This window comes from Gymnogyps californianus, chromosome 1, assembly GCF_018139145.2.
Source record: "Gymnogyps californianus isolate 813 chromosome 1, ASM1813914v2, whole genome shotgun sequence".
Lineage (NCBI taxonomy): Eukaryota > Metazoa > Chordata > Aves > Accipitriformes > Cathartidae > Gymnogyps > Gymnogyps californianus.
In genome coordinates this window covers 203,931,345-203,946,519 of record NC_059471.1, presented here as the reverse complement: position 1 = coordinate 203,946,519, position 15,175 = coordinate 203,931,345, and the positions used below count along the sequence as shown (strand labels likewise).

At 39.5% G+C, this 15,175-nt stretch overlaps 2 protein-coding genes across 4 annotated transcripts; one reads left to right on the top strand and one right to left on the bottom strand.

The window, feature by feature from the left end:
* Positions 1–350: 350 nt before the first annotated feature.
* Positions 351–12,415, top strand: RINT1 (RAD50 interactor 1). Of its 3 annotated transcripts, none has more exons than XM_050899599.1 (15): positions 351–701; positions 1,200–1,393; positions 1,815–2,010; positions 2,170–2,411; positions 2,582–2,755; positions 2,834–2,983; positions 4,142–4,298; positions 6,169–6,279; positions 6,474–6,699; positions 7,295–7,432; positions 8,173–8,372; positions 9,188–9,402; positions 10,065–10,245; positions 10,334–10,452; positions 11,687–12,415. In XM_050899599.1, the coding sequence occupies exons 2-15, from the start codon at positions 1,386–1,388 to the stop codon at positions 11,901–11,903; spliced, it is 2,334 nt and encodes a 777-aa protein (XP_050755556.1). In that variant the 5' UTR covers positions 351–701; positions 1,200–1,385; the 3' UTR covers positions 11,904–12,415. The 3 variants fall into 3 exon arrangements, with proteins under 3 accessions (XP_050755556.1, XP_050755563.1, XP_050755572.1); XM_050899606.1 differs by having other exon boundaries at positions 351–706; XM_050899615.1 differs by lacking the exon at positions 351–701 and adding an exon at positions 803–824.
* EFCAB10 (EF-hand calcium binding domain 10) lies at positions 10,190–14,364 on the bottom strand. The gene is made up of 4 exons (XM_050899629.1): positions 14,265–14,364; positions 13,920–14,084; positions 13,572–13,656; positions 10,190–10,235 (listed from the first exon to the last, which is right to left on the bottom strand). The coding sequence occupies exons 1-4, from the start codon at positions 14,362–14,364 to the stop codon at positions 10,190–10,192; spliced, it is 396 nt and encodes a 131-aa protein (XP_050755586.1).
* Between the last annotated feature and the right edge of the window lie 811 nt (positions 14,365–15,175).

The following is a 15,175-nucleotide window of genomic DNA, read 5'->3' as shown; positions in this document are numbered from 1 at the left end:
GGCCGCCCGCCGCACCGAGCACCCCCCCGCCGCCCTCGCGCACGCGCGCTGCTGGCGGAGGGCCGCCGGCACCGCCCGCCGCGCGCGCCTCGCCCGCGCTCCGCGAAGAGGCTGCGGGAAGGGGGCTGGCAGTGCGCGTGCGCCCTGCGCTCCGCCGGCCCCGCCCACCCGCAGGCGGCGCTGCGCGCACGTGACCCGCCGCCCGCGGGGGGGTGTGGGCTGCTGACGTGGCAGGGGTGGGGCTGCAGTGTGTGAGGGAGCTGCCGTCCTGTCAGCGGGGCAGGCCAGCGGCTTCCCGGGGCAGCGGGTGCGTTCCCCCCCCGCGGGGAGGGCGCTGAGGGGACCGGCGCAGGCCCGGGGGCCGCTGCGGGGACCTGACCCTGCAGCTGGCCCTCCGGCGGGTAGCGGCCGGGCGAGGGGAGCCCTGGCCTGCCTCGGCGGGCCCGTGTGAGCTCCGCTGCCTGCGCCCCCTCGCGGGGCCCTGCTGGGCGCCGTCCAGCCTGCGAGGGAAGGCGCCGCCTCGGGGGCAGAGCCCGGAGCGGGGAAGAAGGGCTCACCGAGGCGTCAACGGCTCGCGGGGAAAGGGGCTGCTTCGTCGCCTGTCCCGGGCCGGGGGCGGCCGGGGGCCTCGCCCACAGCCTCTCCGGGGCCCGCAGAGCCTTCTAACGCTCCTGGAAACGGCCTGGCCCTTTCAAGGTCAGGTAAGGTGGGTGCAGAGCTGCGTGCTTGAGCAGGGACATAGTTAGAGGATGCTCCCCAGTGCCCTGTTCCTCTCTTCTCCTGTATCCTGATCCTTTCCTCTAGTAAGAAAAGAGCACCACTTGGTGAGTAGTCTTCTGCGGTATTAGTTGTTTTCATTGCTGCAAACAGCATGGTGCTTTTTACTACTCTGTTTTCTTTATTCACTTCTTCCTCAGCAACACCCTAGGTCTCCCAGTTTGTTCTTCCTGGTGCTCTGTATTGGTTTTCCAACTTTGGCTTGTCAGCTGCACCATTTTCTCACTCTTTCCTGTTGTCTGTTTAATAGAGTTTTTCGCTTAATTAAAGCTTGTAGCAGATAAAAGTGCGAATGTATAAATTTCATTTTTAAATACTGTTGAGAATAAATGTTTAAATAAAGTTGAGAATTGAACTAGCCACTCACTCATCATCGTTGCCTTTTTTTGTTTCGCTGTACACGATCGTCCTCTCAATTTCAGGTCTGGTTTTCTTTGAGTGCTGCCAAATGTGTGGATCAGCAAGTGCCTCTTCTGTTACATTGTGTGGGTTTTCTTACAAATATTTCAGTGATGCTCCTACTTTACAAATCATTGCAAGACCTGAGTGGATACTTTGTTAGTAATATGTCAGTCAGCAATTGATATCTCTGGAACATCCTAAACTGTATGAAAAGGTAAAGCGGAACATTATTTTCCTTTGTATTTCACAAAAATGTTTTTCCAGTATTTTTCATGAAGTTTTTTATATCACATATGTAGAAGCTGCATATATATTGAACTATTTTTAATAAAATTCACACTTTTGGGGAAAGGAAGAAATTAACAGGCATATTTCTCTTCAGTAATTAATGTATAATTGAAAATCCTATAATTAAAAAAAAAATCCAACCAGCTGGATGTATAAGCAAGGTTTTGTCATATCTCAGCTAAGACTTAGGCCAGCAAATTGTCTCACTTAAAGCAGTATATTTCTTGAATGTCTTAAGTTTCAATTTAAATTGAACTTCCCAGCTTTTCATGGAGTTTTGTGTCCTCAATAGATCAATAGTTGTTTGTGCTGTCTTAGTGGTGACTAATTAGAAATTGTATGATCAGTATTGCAGAGAAAGAAAACATGGCAACTGTTGGTGTTAGAAAGAAAGAAGTCACTAGAGATCTAGATCATTGTGATATCCCATACTATGTTTCTGAATTTGTGGAAAGAGAAGTTGGAAATGACTATGATTCTCTGAGGAACCTAGACAACCTTATTGATAAGCTATCTGAAAATAAAAAGCAGTTAGAAGAACAGGTAAGCATCTTTTTTTTTTTTTTTCCTTCTTCTGAATATGCTGTATGACTGATTAAGTTTATTTAACTAAATTAAAGCAATGTATTAATATCTCAAATGGTAATACTCTACACAGTGCACTGTTTTTATGTCAGACTTAATACTTCTCTGTGAATGTAGGTACTTACAGTTTCATCAGAAGTCCCTAAAAGAATTCAGAATGCCTTAAAGAGTGCAGAAGATTCTAAAAAGTCTCTGAGTCGGCTTCTAGAGGAAGAAACTCTTCTATCTGATTCAATCAATAGCCACTTACTGAAAGCTCAGCCATGGATGGAGGATCTTGATGTATTGATTAGTCAAGTAGAAGAGATTGAACGACACCTGTCCTATCTTAAGTGGATTTCACGAATAGAAGAGTTAAGGTAAAGTTTTTGAGTACTGCGTATATGTTCTGAGACTGGTAACCTAGTTTGTCCCGTCATTAAAATATTCTAGATATGAGAAAGTTTTGTCTTCATTTTTCAATATACAAATGATTCTTTTCTGTTATCTTTAATGAATTTTTGGCCTTGACTTTTCTTGTATTTCATAGCGATAGCATTCAGCAATACCTGATGACCAACAATGTTCCAGAGGCAGCTAGTACCCTAGCATTCATGGCAGAACTGGATATTAAACTTCAGGAGTCATCTTGTTCTCATCTTCTTGCTTTTGTGAGATCCACTGTTAAATTCTGGCATAAAATTCTTAAGGACAAATTGTCGAGGTAAGGGATGTACTGTCACTCCCTCGTCTTTGCATTGTACTGTAAGTTCATGTTAAAAGTGCTTGTTTTGCCTTGCAGTGACTTTGAAGAGGTACTAACCCAGCTCCGCTGGCCATTTGTGGGGCCACCACAGTCTCAGGCATTTGGCCTTGCTGCACCAGCCAGTGCTCCTGATGTATACAACAATTTGGAGATGTTGTTTTGTCAGCTTCTGAAATTGCAAACCTCGTATCCTTTTAAATAGTTGTGGTGTATTTTAATAAGAATAATAAATGTCAGAGATGCACGTTGTCATGGAGAATTATTTAAAATTTTGTTCTCCCTAAAGACAGAAGATAATTTGAATTTATGTAATGTATTAACATAAGAATGTTTTTGTTTGTTTGTTTAGAAAATGCCAGGTGCCAAAGTTGTCCTTTTGTCAGTAGCAACATTGTAACTCCAAGTCATATCAGATCTAGTGATCTCATGGTAGCTGACAGTTCAGGTTTCATGAGGATCAGGCCTTACACACTTCAGCAAGATTACCCATGTTAATAAAAAAATGGTGATGTATATTTTATTTTACACAGTTCATGGTTTTCCTTTCATAGCCTCATTTGAAATCAGCCTTTAATCATTTTAATATATCCCATCCCAAAAGGAAAAGAGGGAACGCTAAAGGTACATGTCTCAGGAGGAGACTTTGCAAAAAGGGGAGACTACAGAAGGATTTTCATTGTGCAGCAATAGTAGTCTGCCTTTGAGGTTAATCAGGAGGCACTGCTGCTCATCCTGTTCATTTTTTTTGTGAATTAAATAAAGCACAGCTAAAGCTCAACCAAGCAGTTCTTCCTGGAGTGATTGTGGCTGCCTTTTTTTTTTTTTTTTTTTTTTTTTTTTTAAATCATGGAATGGGAAGATACAAGGCCATTCTACACAACCCTGAGTTGGTAACAATTTTGATCTGGCAGACTGGGTCACTTAAATCAGTTACATGAAAATGGGAAATCATGTATTGCATTTATGAATCTCATGAGTCTTTTATCCTCCTTTAACAAATACGAATAAGCGTGTCTCTTGGACAGCCCCCGCGTTTGGTATTGATGATGGTGGTTTTCTGTGTTCTTTTTTTTTAATGATAAGTCAGTTTGGTTTAGGAAACTCCTAAGTGACTTGTATTGTCATTGAATAAATAATCCCTAGCAGCCTGAATTGTATTAAATATTATATAAACTGAAATATTTTGAGTATCCTTCATATTTGAGGAATTGTATTGATTGCATAATACTGCCTTCAGCCAGTGAGGCAGAACTAAGAAATGTTCATTTTTATAAACCCATTCTATTGAAATTACGATGTTGGGAGAATTCAACATTTAAATTCGTCCTTGACTGTCACACTTAGAGATGAACTGTTAACCAAACCTAAACAATTGCCAGAAAAGTACTCTTTACCCCCATCGCCACCCATTATCCTTCCAATACAGATCATGCTGAATCCTCTTCAGAAAAGATTCAAGTATCATTTCACTGGAAATAAACAAACCAATGTTTTAAACAAGGTATGGGAGAAAGCAGTTTGATTTTTTTTTTAATTGCTTTTTTAAGCAACCGATAGATTGCTGTATTTAAATTGTATAGCTTTAACACTTTCCTTTCTGAAATTAAGATTCTTCAAAACTGTGCAGTTCTTGTGCCTACCTAAGTGTGGACAAACATCAATACAACACTTGGAGACCTTTCAGAGGCACAAGCATTTTCTCTGGGCCAGGCAATATTTCCCCGTTGCCCAGATCCTTTAGAAAGCATTACTACATTCTTAGACTGACTCCCATAATTTCAGAAGTTTTGATTAATTTCCTGTGCCTCCTTGCGAACTGTTTTGCACTGTTCCTTACTGCTTGAGCTCAAAAGCTGTACAAAGCTGTGACTTTGATTTTTTGCATTGTGTTTTGCTGCCTTCATGTAACTGAAATTGTTGGATTCTGCTATTAGTATATAAAATGTGATTAGTCTAAAGGCACTGTTATATAATTAGTTTTCTGGGTTAAATTTTTGAATTGACATACAACATGAGATGTCCAGTTTACCAGTTGGAAACTGACTTTTTGTATGAATTGTCTTCAAAGACTGAGGATTTTTATCTGAGAATTATCATTAGAACAGGTTTCAATGCATTAATGCTGCTGTAATACATCTGGAGCAGAGTTTGAGAGCTGTTTTGTAACAGTTTAGTTGCACAAGTCTGTGTGCTTGTGTTGACAATCTTGGGTAAATGTAAATATATTTGCAATCTTAATAGTTGTTACTACAGTACTTTTCAAAATAAAGTTGTATATATTATTGGGTAAGAGGGTTTTTTAGACATGAAAATAATTATTTCATAAGCAAATGGTAAAATTATGTTTGAGATGAAATTTGTGAACTCCAATAGGTGAACAACTATTTTTCTAAAAAGCTTGTGAAGAAAAGTTTACAGGTAATATAGCGTCAGATCAGAAAGATATTCCAACAAGGCCTTGCTCAAATTTGGGTTGCTTTTTTTGTTTTGGTTTGGTTGGTTTGTTTGTTTGTTTTTTAATAATAACTTGGATAATGGAATAAAGAAAATACCCATGTAAAATATTTGAAAGACATCAACCTGGAAGGCGTTACAAGTATTTCAGAGGACAGGCTCAGAGTTCGCAATGATCTTGGAAAGTTGGGGAGGGAGTGTCAAAAAACAAACAAACAAATGTGATGAAATTCAGTAGACAGTTGAAAATTAATACAGAAGTGAGAAACAGACACACAAAATGTGGAGAATGTGAGTGCAGTTCAACAGAAGGTTCTTTGGCTATTGGGAGTGAGGAGGACAGAAACTGCTTCCGCTTGCACTAACATTGAAAGAAGTGTTCATCAAAAACTACAGCCCGTATATTTAGGTGTGGGAACTGAAAAAGCTTAAAGGCATTAAAATGTGAAATGAGAAGGTAATAGATTCCCCACTTCCAGGGGGAAGGTGGGGTTGAGGTTGGGTACAGCGACAGTAAGAACGGAGCTAGTGGGAAGAGTTTTCTCAGGAATGCATCCTTTTTGCTGTACCAAGAAATAAAGATCACACAGAAGAACAGGAGAAAGTATACAAAGCAGAAAAGAGGACCTCATGAGTGAGAAAGCAGTAGAGAAGGGGGAGATAAAAAATGGAGCTTTTGCTTGAGAAGAAATGGAATAATTGGTGCATTTAAGACAATTCAAATCCAGAAATACTTCTGATACTGCTTTTATGAAAATCAAAGCTAAGTAAAACACAGTGAAAGACTTGTGTGATCTGAGATCAAGAGAAGGCAGGGCAAGAGACTGGTATTTTTAGAACTTTGTCTTAAAATATTAGTAGCACTTGAATAAATGTTGTCTGGATCCATTTAATATTTTTTTTCTTTTTTAAATAAGCCTGAGTGGTATTTAACACAAGTACTTATGTGGATTGGAAATCATGCAAAGTTCCTTGATGACAAAATCCAGCCAATACTTGACAAGGCAGGATCTTCAGTGAATGCTGGGGTAAGCAGTTTCATGGTTTTATATATATGAACGTGTAAGTCAACTTCCGATAGATATTTGTGTAAGCCCACTTCCACTGATTTCACTAAGTGTGTGGTGAGACTTAACTCAGTTTAGTAGCAGTTTTATGTACATGTTTGCACATGTTAATACTTCCTACCTCTGACGTTTTATTCACTTTTTTCTTTCAAAAGCTTGAATTCTCTCGTGCTCTAGTAATGCTGATTTTGGAGAAGCTGGCTGCTGATATTCCATGCCTGTTGTATGATGATACACTCTTTTGTCACCTTGTGGATGAGGTACTTCTATTTGAGAGAGAGTTATACAGCGTTCATGGTTATCTCAGCAGCTTTCCCAGTTGCATGCATATTCTGTCAGAAGAATCGTGCTTCCAAAGGTGGCTAACAGTGGAAAAAAAATGTAAGACTTCCAGTGGATTTTGTTGGCCTTTGTATTGCACAATCAGAAAGTATGTGTATACTTACACAAATAGCCTTCTCAAATAGGATAAGTCGCTTGGACAGGGCTACTACATAAGAGATATATATTTTTGTACTCTGTGATTATTTTGACTAAAAATTGGTTAGACTCTAATAGTGCTTCTGTAGTTTGTAGGACTCTTGCCCCTAAGCTGTATGGAATCCAGTAGGCTTATTTTCAGACAAATGTTATATTTATGTGTGTGCAGACAAGGATGGACTTTAAATTGAAATAGGGGAAGGGTATTAATTTTTGAGAAATGAAGAGGAAATATATTGGAAAGGAACAGGCCAACTATTAAAAAAACAAAACAAAACCCCTGTCAGCTCTGACATAGCTGTTAACAGCATTGCAAATGCAGATACATTGAAGCTGGTTTTGCATGAAGCCAGTCATCGGTAGTTTTTATAACCTGAAAATGTAAAATTAACTTACTAGAGATAAGGCTTTTATGTTTATATATTTTAGAGGGGGTTTTGTTAGAATTTTTTTTTTTATTAAAACTTAAACAATTTACAAGTTTTGTGCATCTCAGTTGCTCTTCAGAAAATGGACTCTATGCTTTCATCAGAGGCTGCATGGATATCGCAATACAAAGATATCACTGATGTAGATGAAATGAAAGTCCCAGACTGCGCTGAAACTTTTATGACTCTGTTGTTAGTTATAACAGGTAATTCCTAATCTATGGGCATTGCTCTTGTTTGTAATGAATAGTAAAAAAACTTCAGCTAACAGATTTCTTTACTAAATATCCTTTGTCAGCAGTCGTCACCAAATAATGTTGCAAAGTTGTGATGTTTGCAGTTTAATAAAAGCTTTCCTGTTTGTTTTGTATTTTGGACACTAACTCAAGCATGAATAATCTTGAGCTAGTGACATGTTTACAAAATAATAATTAAAAAATACATTTGATATTTAGTGTATTAAAACTTGTTCATACTTGAGAGAATAGAATTTGTTACAGTGCAGTAATAAAAAAAATCCTACTATTCCTTTTGAATCTGTGACAATATAGAAGCTATTAAGTAACGTCTGCTTTCTTGGACAGAACATAAAAGCAAGTAAGTTTTCAGGAGACTCTTAATTGCATATTCAATGGCTTTATTTTACTCTGTGTGAGTATGCTTTAGGGGCCACACTGGATGGTGTGGTATAATCACATATTGCTTCAAGTATTAGAATAGAAAATGCTAGTGGAATCAGGAGGAGGAAGAATGTCGTCTCTTTACATGTTTAGCTTTTGCATTGAGTAGTTTCCCTGAAATTGTTAAAATATGTCAGCTGTTTTAAATACTGCATGATGTTCTCACAGGTGTAAAGTTGTGTGGTAAGATGACTGTAATGTTTCTTTTTGAAAAGCTTTTATTCAGTGTTGGAAAGCCTAAAAATATTTTATTAATGTCTTTCCAGACAGGTATAAGAATCTTCCAACAGCTTCCAGAAAACTACAGTTCCTGGGCCTACAGAAGGAGTTAGTTGATGATTTCAGGATACGATTAACTCAAGTAATGAAGGAAGAGACTAGAGCTTCCTTAGGATTCCGATACTGTGCAATCCTTAATGCTGTTAACTATATAGCAACAGTGTTGGCAGACTGGGCTGACAATGTAGTAAGTAATTATTTTACTTTAAAAAAAAAAAAATTAAAAATGGACTTTGGATGTTTGTTTCATAACAAACATTTTTTTTCAGCACTGTTTATCTAAGTGTATTGAGAAGAATTAATTACTGAAAAAACAGAATGAGATGTAAATTCAGATTTAATAAAATGTATAAATAAGGACAGATTATTGTTTGAGATCTAAGCTGCATTAATTATAAACTTTCTAGGGAAATGTCTTCACAGGAAACTGTGGCTCTAGCAGAGGATAATCTTTACTTGATAGGACAGTAGCCTTCATGTTGCATAGCTGCGTCTACCTGAGTGTCTTGATCTGCTTAAAAGCAAAACCAACAAGTTGTTACCACTGTGTCACATTAAACTCGATCCATTTTCTTGCTGTTGTCAGTCCAGCAAATTTATGATTTAATTAATTGTAAGTTGTTTTAGAAATAATCATTAAAGATTCTAATTTACTTTTGCAAACATTAAAAAGGTCAAAATTGTTTTTTTTTTTTTAAGCATTCTGCTGTCAATCTTAAAGTATCTCTTTAGTATTTCTCTAGATCTATTCCCATTACCTATCTGCTGTTGGAACTGATATGGGTTTCAGATACATCACTAGGATTAAACTACCGTGTTTTGTTTTGCACTAAATCAGGACCACGGGGAAAGACAAGAAAGTGTTTTTAAAATCTTAACATTTTAAGTTTATAAATGTGTCAGGAGAGTGTTTTCTAGAACCATGCCTATTAAAGTACCAATGGAAAGTTCAAATGGTAAGATTATTTTTTGCAGTATTCATATCTGGTTTTGTTTCTCTAGTTCTTCTTGCAGCTCCAGCAGGCCGAGCTGGAGGTTCGTGCAGAAAGTAATGCTGTCAGTAAACTACAGCTAGGGCAGCTGGCTTCGATGGAGAGTTCTGTCTTTGACGAAATGATTAACCTCTTGGAACGCCTGAAACATGACATGCTGACTCGTCAGGTAGATCATGTCTTCCGAGAGGTCAAAGATGCTGCCAGGCTGTACAAAAAAGAGAGGTGATTTTGTCTGTTTACTCTCTTCCCATAGTACAATATTATTTCCTGTTAAAAATACTGAGGTAAATAAAGGCAGGAATAGCTAATAGGCAAAATTATTTTCCTGACTAGGAATGGCACAGTGTAGTAAGTTTTGGAATACTCTCTTAACACTTACTTCAAGACTATTTTAATGCTATGTTTTCTAAAGTAGCTCCACAATTAGTGGGCGTGTTATCTTAAAAACCCTAGGAAAAATTCTGGATCACTCTAGTTTGGACAAGAATTATTTTCTTCATAGTAGTATTAAAGAGTTAATATGAAATGGCATGGAATGACTGTTCTGTCTTCACAGACTCATAGGGCTTCTTGAATGTTCTTGAAAGCTCCTGAGTAGAATTTCTGAAGCACTTCATAAAAGGAATACAACTCAATGATTTTCTAGATTAGATGGAGTTCCTTTGAACGGCATGTTCAGAGATTTGTAGCTAAAGCATGAGTTTAATATTAAATGAAATTTAAACATAGCATTAGACTATGATTACTTTTAGATTTGAAATGGGAAAGGAGAACTCTCTGAACCATTGTAAATGGTAAGATTTTTTTTTTAAAGGATAATTTTAACTTCAGTTGTAATATGAATAATTTCATTATAATGACTTCAGTGTGATAATTTCTTTCAGGTGGTTGTCTTTACCATCTCAAGCAGAGCAAGCAGTAATGTCTTTATCGAGCACAGCTTGCCCAATGTTGTTGACCCTACGAGACCGCTTGCTACAACTAGAACAGCAGCTCTGTCACTCACTGTTCAAAATTTTCTGGCAAATGCTTGCAGAGAAAGTGGATATATACATCTATCAGGAAGTAGGTATCAGCAAAACGGGACCTATGCAATACAGTGTAGGTGTCGGTGACTGGCTTAAACAGTAGATACACCTCTTTGTGTTTGCAGATAATTATGGCGAATCATTTCAATGAAGGAGGAGCAGCACAACTCCAGTTTGACATGAGTAGAAATCTGTTCCCTTTATTTTCACACTACTGCAAGAGGCCAGAAAACTACTTCAAGCAGTAAGTAGGCAAACTTCTGATCTATTGGTATTTCAAAAGTCAGTGATGTCCAGATGAGTACATGTGTTTTACGTATGACCAAGATTTTTTCACAGTTAGTTTTGATCCACACTTAAAATACGTGGATCATTTATGCTTCCAGTGTTTACAACTAGGAGAGTTTTGATTCTGCAGCATGTACTCAGACAGCAACAGACTGTGGCATGTGTTCTGGAGTATTTTGTGCAGTCAGGATGTCTAGATAAATTAACTTATGGAAGGAATATAAGTAGCACAGACTTCCAAAACTGAGGCCAAAGAACATACTCAAAGATATAGTTAAAGCACAAGAAACTTTCTTCATTGTTAGAAGAAAGACTGCTTTAAACTATGTTCCCACTCAGAATTGCCTTGCATAGCAGTCTAGTTGCTTTCGTTGATGAGAAGAAGCTACCTTCTTTTGGTTAGTCTTTTTTAAATAGCCTACAGTCTTCTACAGAGTCCAGCACTAAACTCCTAGGCTAATTGGGGCAGAAATCTTAATATTTTTAAATCAATATGGAGCATGGCATTCAGTCTTGAACACTTGAAGACAAAGATTATATATTGGCATGTTTTAATTGGAATATTCACATAGCATCTTCACATTTAAGTTTTTTTTGAGCACATCACCTTCATAAAGGTAATTGATACATACATATTATTCCCAGCGTAAGAGGACACAGATGCACAAAGGAACCGTAAAAAATAACGCATAATGGGTACATGGCTATCTGTTGTATTTAAACTAGAAACAATGTGACAAAGACAGGGTATCTGACTGCTCCCTAATGATATTAATTAGGGAAAATGTTCACGTTCTAGCAACTGTCTGTTCAGTTGTGCTCTTAAAATATACTGAATAAGAAGTTCCTAATTATCTTAGGGGAAAATGTAGTTAGGGAAAGCTAGACAGATTAAGTGGTAAATTCTATTCTGTATTTTTAATACTGGTGGAAAAACTTAAGAAGCAAAAGCCATGCCGAGCACTGGGAGGCAAAATACTGATGCTTGTGAAATACACATACATAACGGAAAAGGCTTAGACAGTAAGAACAAATATACTGTTTGCCTTGATCTTAGCAGTACTTCTCAGTTCAATACTTCTGATCCTTTTCAGAAGTCCACGGAGGTTTTTTGTTAATCACTGTGTGCACAAAATTAAGTGTATTTCATGGGTGCTTCTCATATTAATCCATATAACTTTTCCCTCTAGCATAAAAGAAGCCTGCATTATCCTGAACCTGAATATTGGCTCTGCCTTGCTTCTGAAGGATGTACTACAGTCAGCTTCAGAAAATGAAGCAACATTAAAGCCAAACCAGCCATCTGCAGCAGCAGCACTAAATGAACTTGGAGTTTATAAATTAGCTCAAAAGGATGTTGAGATTCTTCTCAGTTTGAGAGCTAGTTGGCCAAATACAGGGAAATAAAAACTTCTTCAGAAATGGTTCATAACTTGGTCTAGATTACTTATTTCAAACAAAAGCAAAGCAAATATGTTGTAATATAGTTGGGTTATTTTTTTCAATCCTGTATGCAGAATGATTGGTTTAATCTAATCTTATGCCTTATTGAATACAGCTTAAAAAAAAAATTCAAAATGCTACTGACTTGGTTTCAAACTGCACAGATCTTATTTTCCATAGCCACCTTGCCATTGCATTTAGAAGCTAAAACTGTCTTTGTCTCTAATGAATATATCTGCCTTGTCAATGTGGTGTGCTGTAACATCATTCTAAGGAATACAGAGTATTTACAATGTAAATACACCTGTGTGCAATATGGACAACTCTTCCTTATGCACTGGTCCACCCACAGGTGGACCAAACACAGTCACAACTCACAGATGTTTTACATCTCTAAATCCCAGGTAATGGATGTTCTGTATTAAAATGTGTATAAACAGAACACGGAGGGAATGAAGGAATATGTTACTTTGTTTTCTTTATTCATACTAATTCCAATTTTTTCTTCTTTGCTGTACCAGAGTCTTTCCTAATTTTTTTTTAAAGTTTCTCCTCAAAAATTGCGTAAATACTGTGTTGTAAGTTTGAAAATAGCATTTTACTTGGAAGTGCTACCTTTCTTAAACTGTGGACATTTGTCATAACTTGAAGTTGGTCTTTCCTTTAAAAAAAAACAAGCCCAAAAAACAAAACCAACTTAAGAAACAGCTCAACTCTTAAAGTTAGTTTTATTCAATGGTAACGAGCCAACAAGTAACAACCCCTTACTGTAAGCTACAACATGAAGGAGGAAACTCCAAAACATTATTTTAGTTGTGTAAAAGAGATATCTACTTTTTTTTTTTTAACCATTTAATTCCATTAAGAAAAGCAATTCTCAAAAGATACCCCTCCGGTGCCTGGTAAAGATGAACAAGTTCTTGTCATTGTCCTTTTCAGCTGATTGCTCAAAGGCGGGGAGAGTAAATGAGAAAAAGAGAGTACTGCTTAAAATTGGCTATCCACAGCTGACAAACCAGAAGAATTGAGCAAAATGCCTGTTTTTAATACATATAGCAGACCACTGCTCAAACTAATACACAGCCCAGCTCTCCAGCATCTTTTTCTTCCTAAGACAGAAAAAAAAGAATTCTGGTTACATGACAATGAGGATAATTAGTTCCAGTTACCTTTCAGTGATTGCAACAGTTACCAAAAAATTACCCCTAGAACCATACCTTGACCATGAGAAATTATTTTGACTGTGAGCTTGTTTCATCTACAGCTGTGTTACTACCTCTGGCAAGGAAGACAACACTCTCTCACATTTCTAGATCAGTATTCAAACCCCTGGGCTACCTGATGACTGTCTGTCTGACCTGAGGGGTAAGCAAGCTGAGAGGTCTGCTTTGAGAGGATCCTGGAACGGAGATGGTGGAGGAAAATGCCGAGTTTGGTTCTGGTTACAGCGAGCCAAGCAAGGCTGGGCAGTAAATGACCTTTTTAAATCTTGCAGTGCAAAGTAAATGGGTTAAGCTTAAACCAGCAAGTCCTTTCATTACATAGTTTTGTAAATAAAAAATAAACCTCAGTAAAATATCTCCTGTGCATACCCCCCCTCACACCCCAAAACCCCCTTTCAATTAAACTTACACTTCTTCCTTGAATACGTCCAGTGTGATATTCACATCATCTCTAAACTGCAGATCTTCAGTGCTCAGTCCCAACGTTTTAAGAGCTAAAGTTACGGAAAAGAGAATTTCCCATGCAAGTCTTTGAAAGATAAATTTAACATCTTAAAGTGGCCTAGATATAATAAAAGGTAAACATATGTAACTTAAAAATATGTAACTTTTTAACTTTCCAAGTTCCAGGTTGTGTATTGGCAGACGTGTGGATACTTTTGAAGTATATATATGCGTAGCTTTGAAACTATTTCGGTAATTCTGTGCAAACAAACACAAACACTTCAGTATGACCTGCTGTTCAGGTGAGACGCACCTTCTCTGTACTGCGCTGGCGTTATGTGGCCTTGGCCTACAACATCCAGCAAGCTGAACATGGCAGCCAGGTTGGCCTCGTCCATGAGGTAAGGGTACTCCCCCTCAGCTCGTTTTCCAGCCTTCACCCTTTCCAGCGCCTGGATCAGGAACTCGCGTGGCCTTTCTGCAAAGAAGTAAAATCGCCCGCAGATGCAGGACAATCAGCTAGTGATCCAATCCCTTCTCCCCCTCCCCGTCCCCACCCCGCTTTTCGCGGCGGGCGGGGGCTCCACAGCTCCCCAGGCAGAGACGGGGCGCCCCGCCCGGCCCGGCCCTGCCCTGCCCCCGGGACGCGGTGCCGCACCGGGGCGGTGGTAGAGCAGCAGCGCGCCGAGGCGGTGGAGCAGCTCGGGGATCCGGTGGCGCTGCAGGTAGTCGCGACACTGCTGCTCGCCCGCCGCCATCCCGCGTTGCTGGGAGACCGCGCGCGCCGCCCCGCCCCGCCGCCCCGCGCGCCGGCCGTTAACCGTCCCCGCCCCGCCGAGAGGCAGCGTGAGGTGATCCCGGCGGGACGGCCTCTGGGAGCCGGAGGGGAGAGCGGAGGTGAGCGGCAGGGGTGAGAGTAGGAGCTGTTCGTTCACGGAGGAGGAGAGGAATCCTCGAGGAAGACAATGCAACAAGGAAACGGACGTGGGGGCTCGGCGGGAGGGAAAGCAGCTGCTCGCCAGAGCTGGCGGCGTGCTCCTTCGGTCAGCTCAGGACGTCAGGCGGAGTAAATCGGATTACTGAGACTTTACTGGCTGCGCAGCCCCTGCTTCAATGGGTACAAAGTGGGAAGCAAAAATTAATTTGCCTAGATGTCATCACGTTAGCACTAGAACAGAAAATCATCGCTTCCAGCCAAGTTACGAGTTTGTACCGCAGTTGCATTAATTAATGGGGAAAGCAAATTACATGCTATTGTTTTTAATATTTATGCAAGTCTTCTCAATTTCAGCCACATTTCCTTCCATATGCGGTAATGCAGTCTGCACCTTTTGCTTTTTCCCATACACCGTCCACTGCCTGGACTCCCTTGCTAAAGGTGGTCTTGGTTAATCTTAGTAAATGCGAGAGGATAGCAAAATGTTCAGATGCCACCTAGTGGAACGTGGTCATGTGTGCTCAGTGCTGGTATACTACACAAAACCAATGATTAGCAACTAAGAGTAAGAAAGGTTACATTTTTAAATCGTTGTTGAGGTTTGCAGCATAGCCTGTGCAAACAGAGAAGAG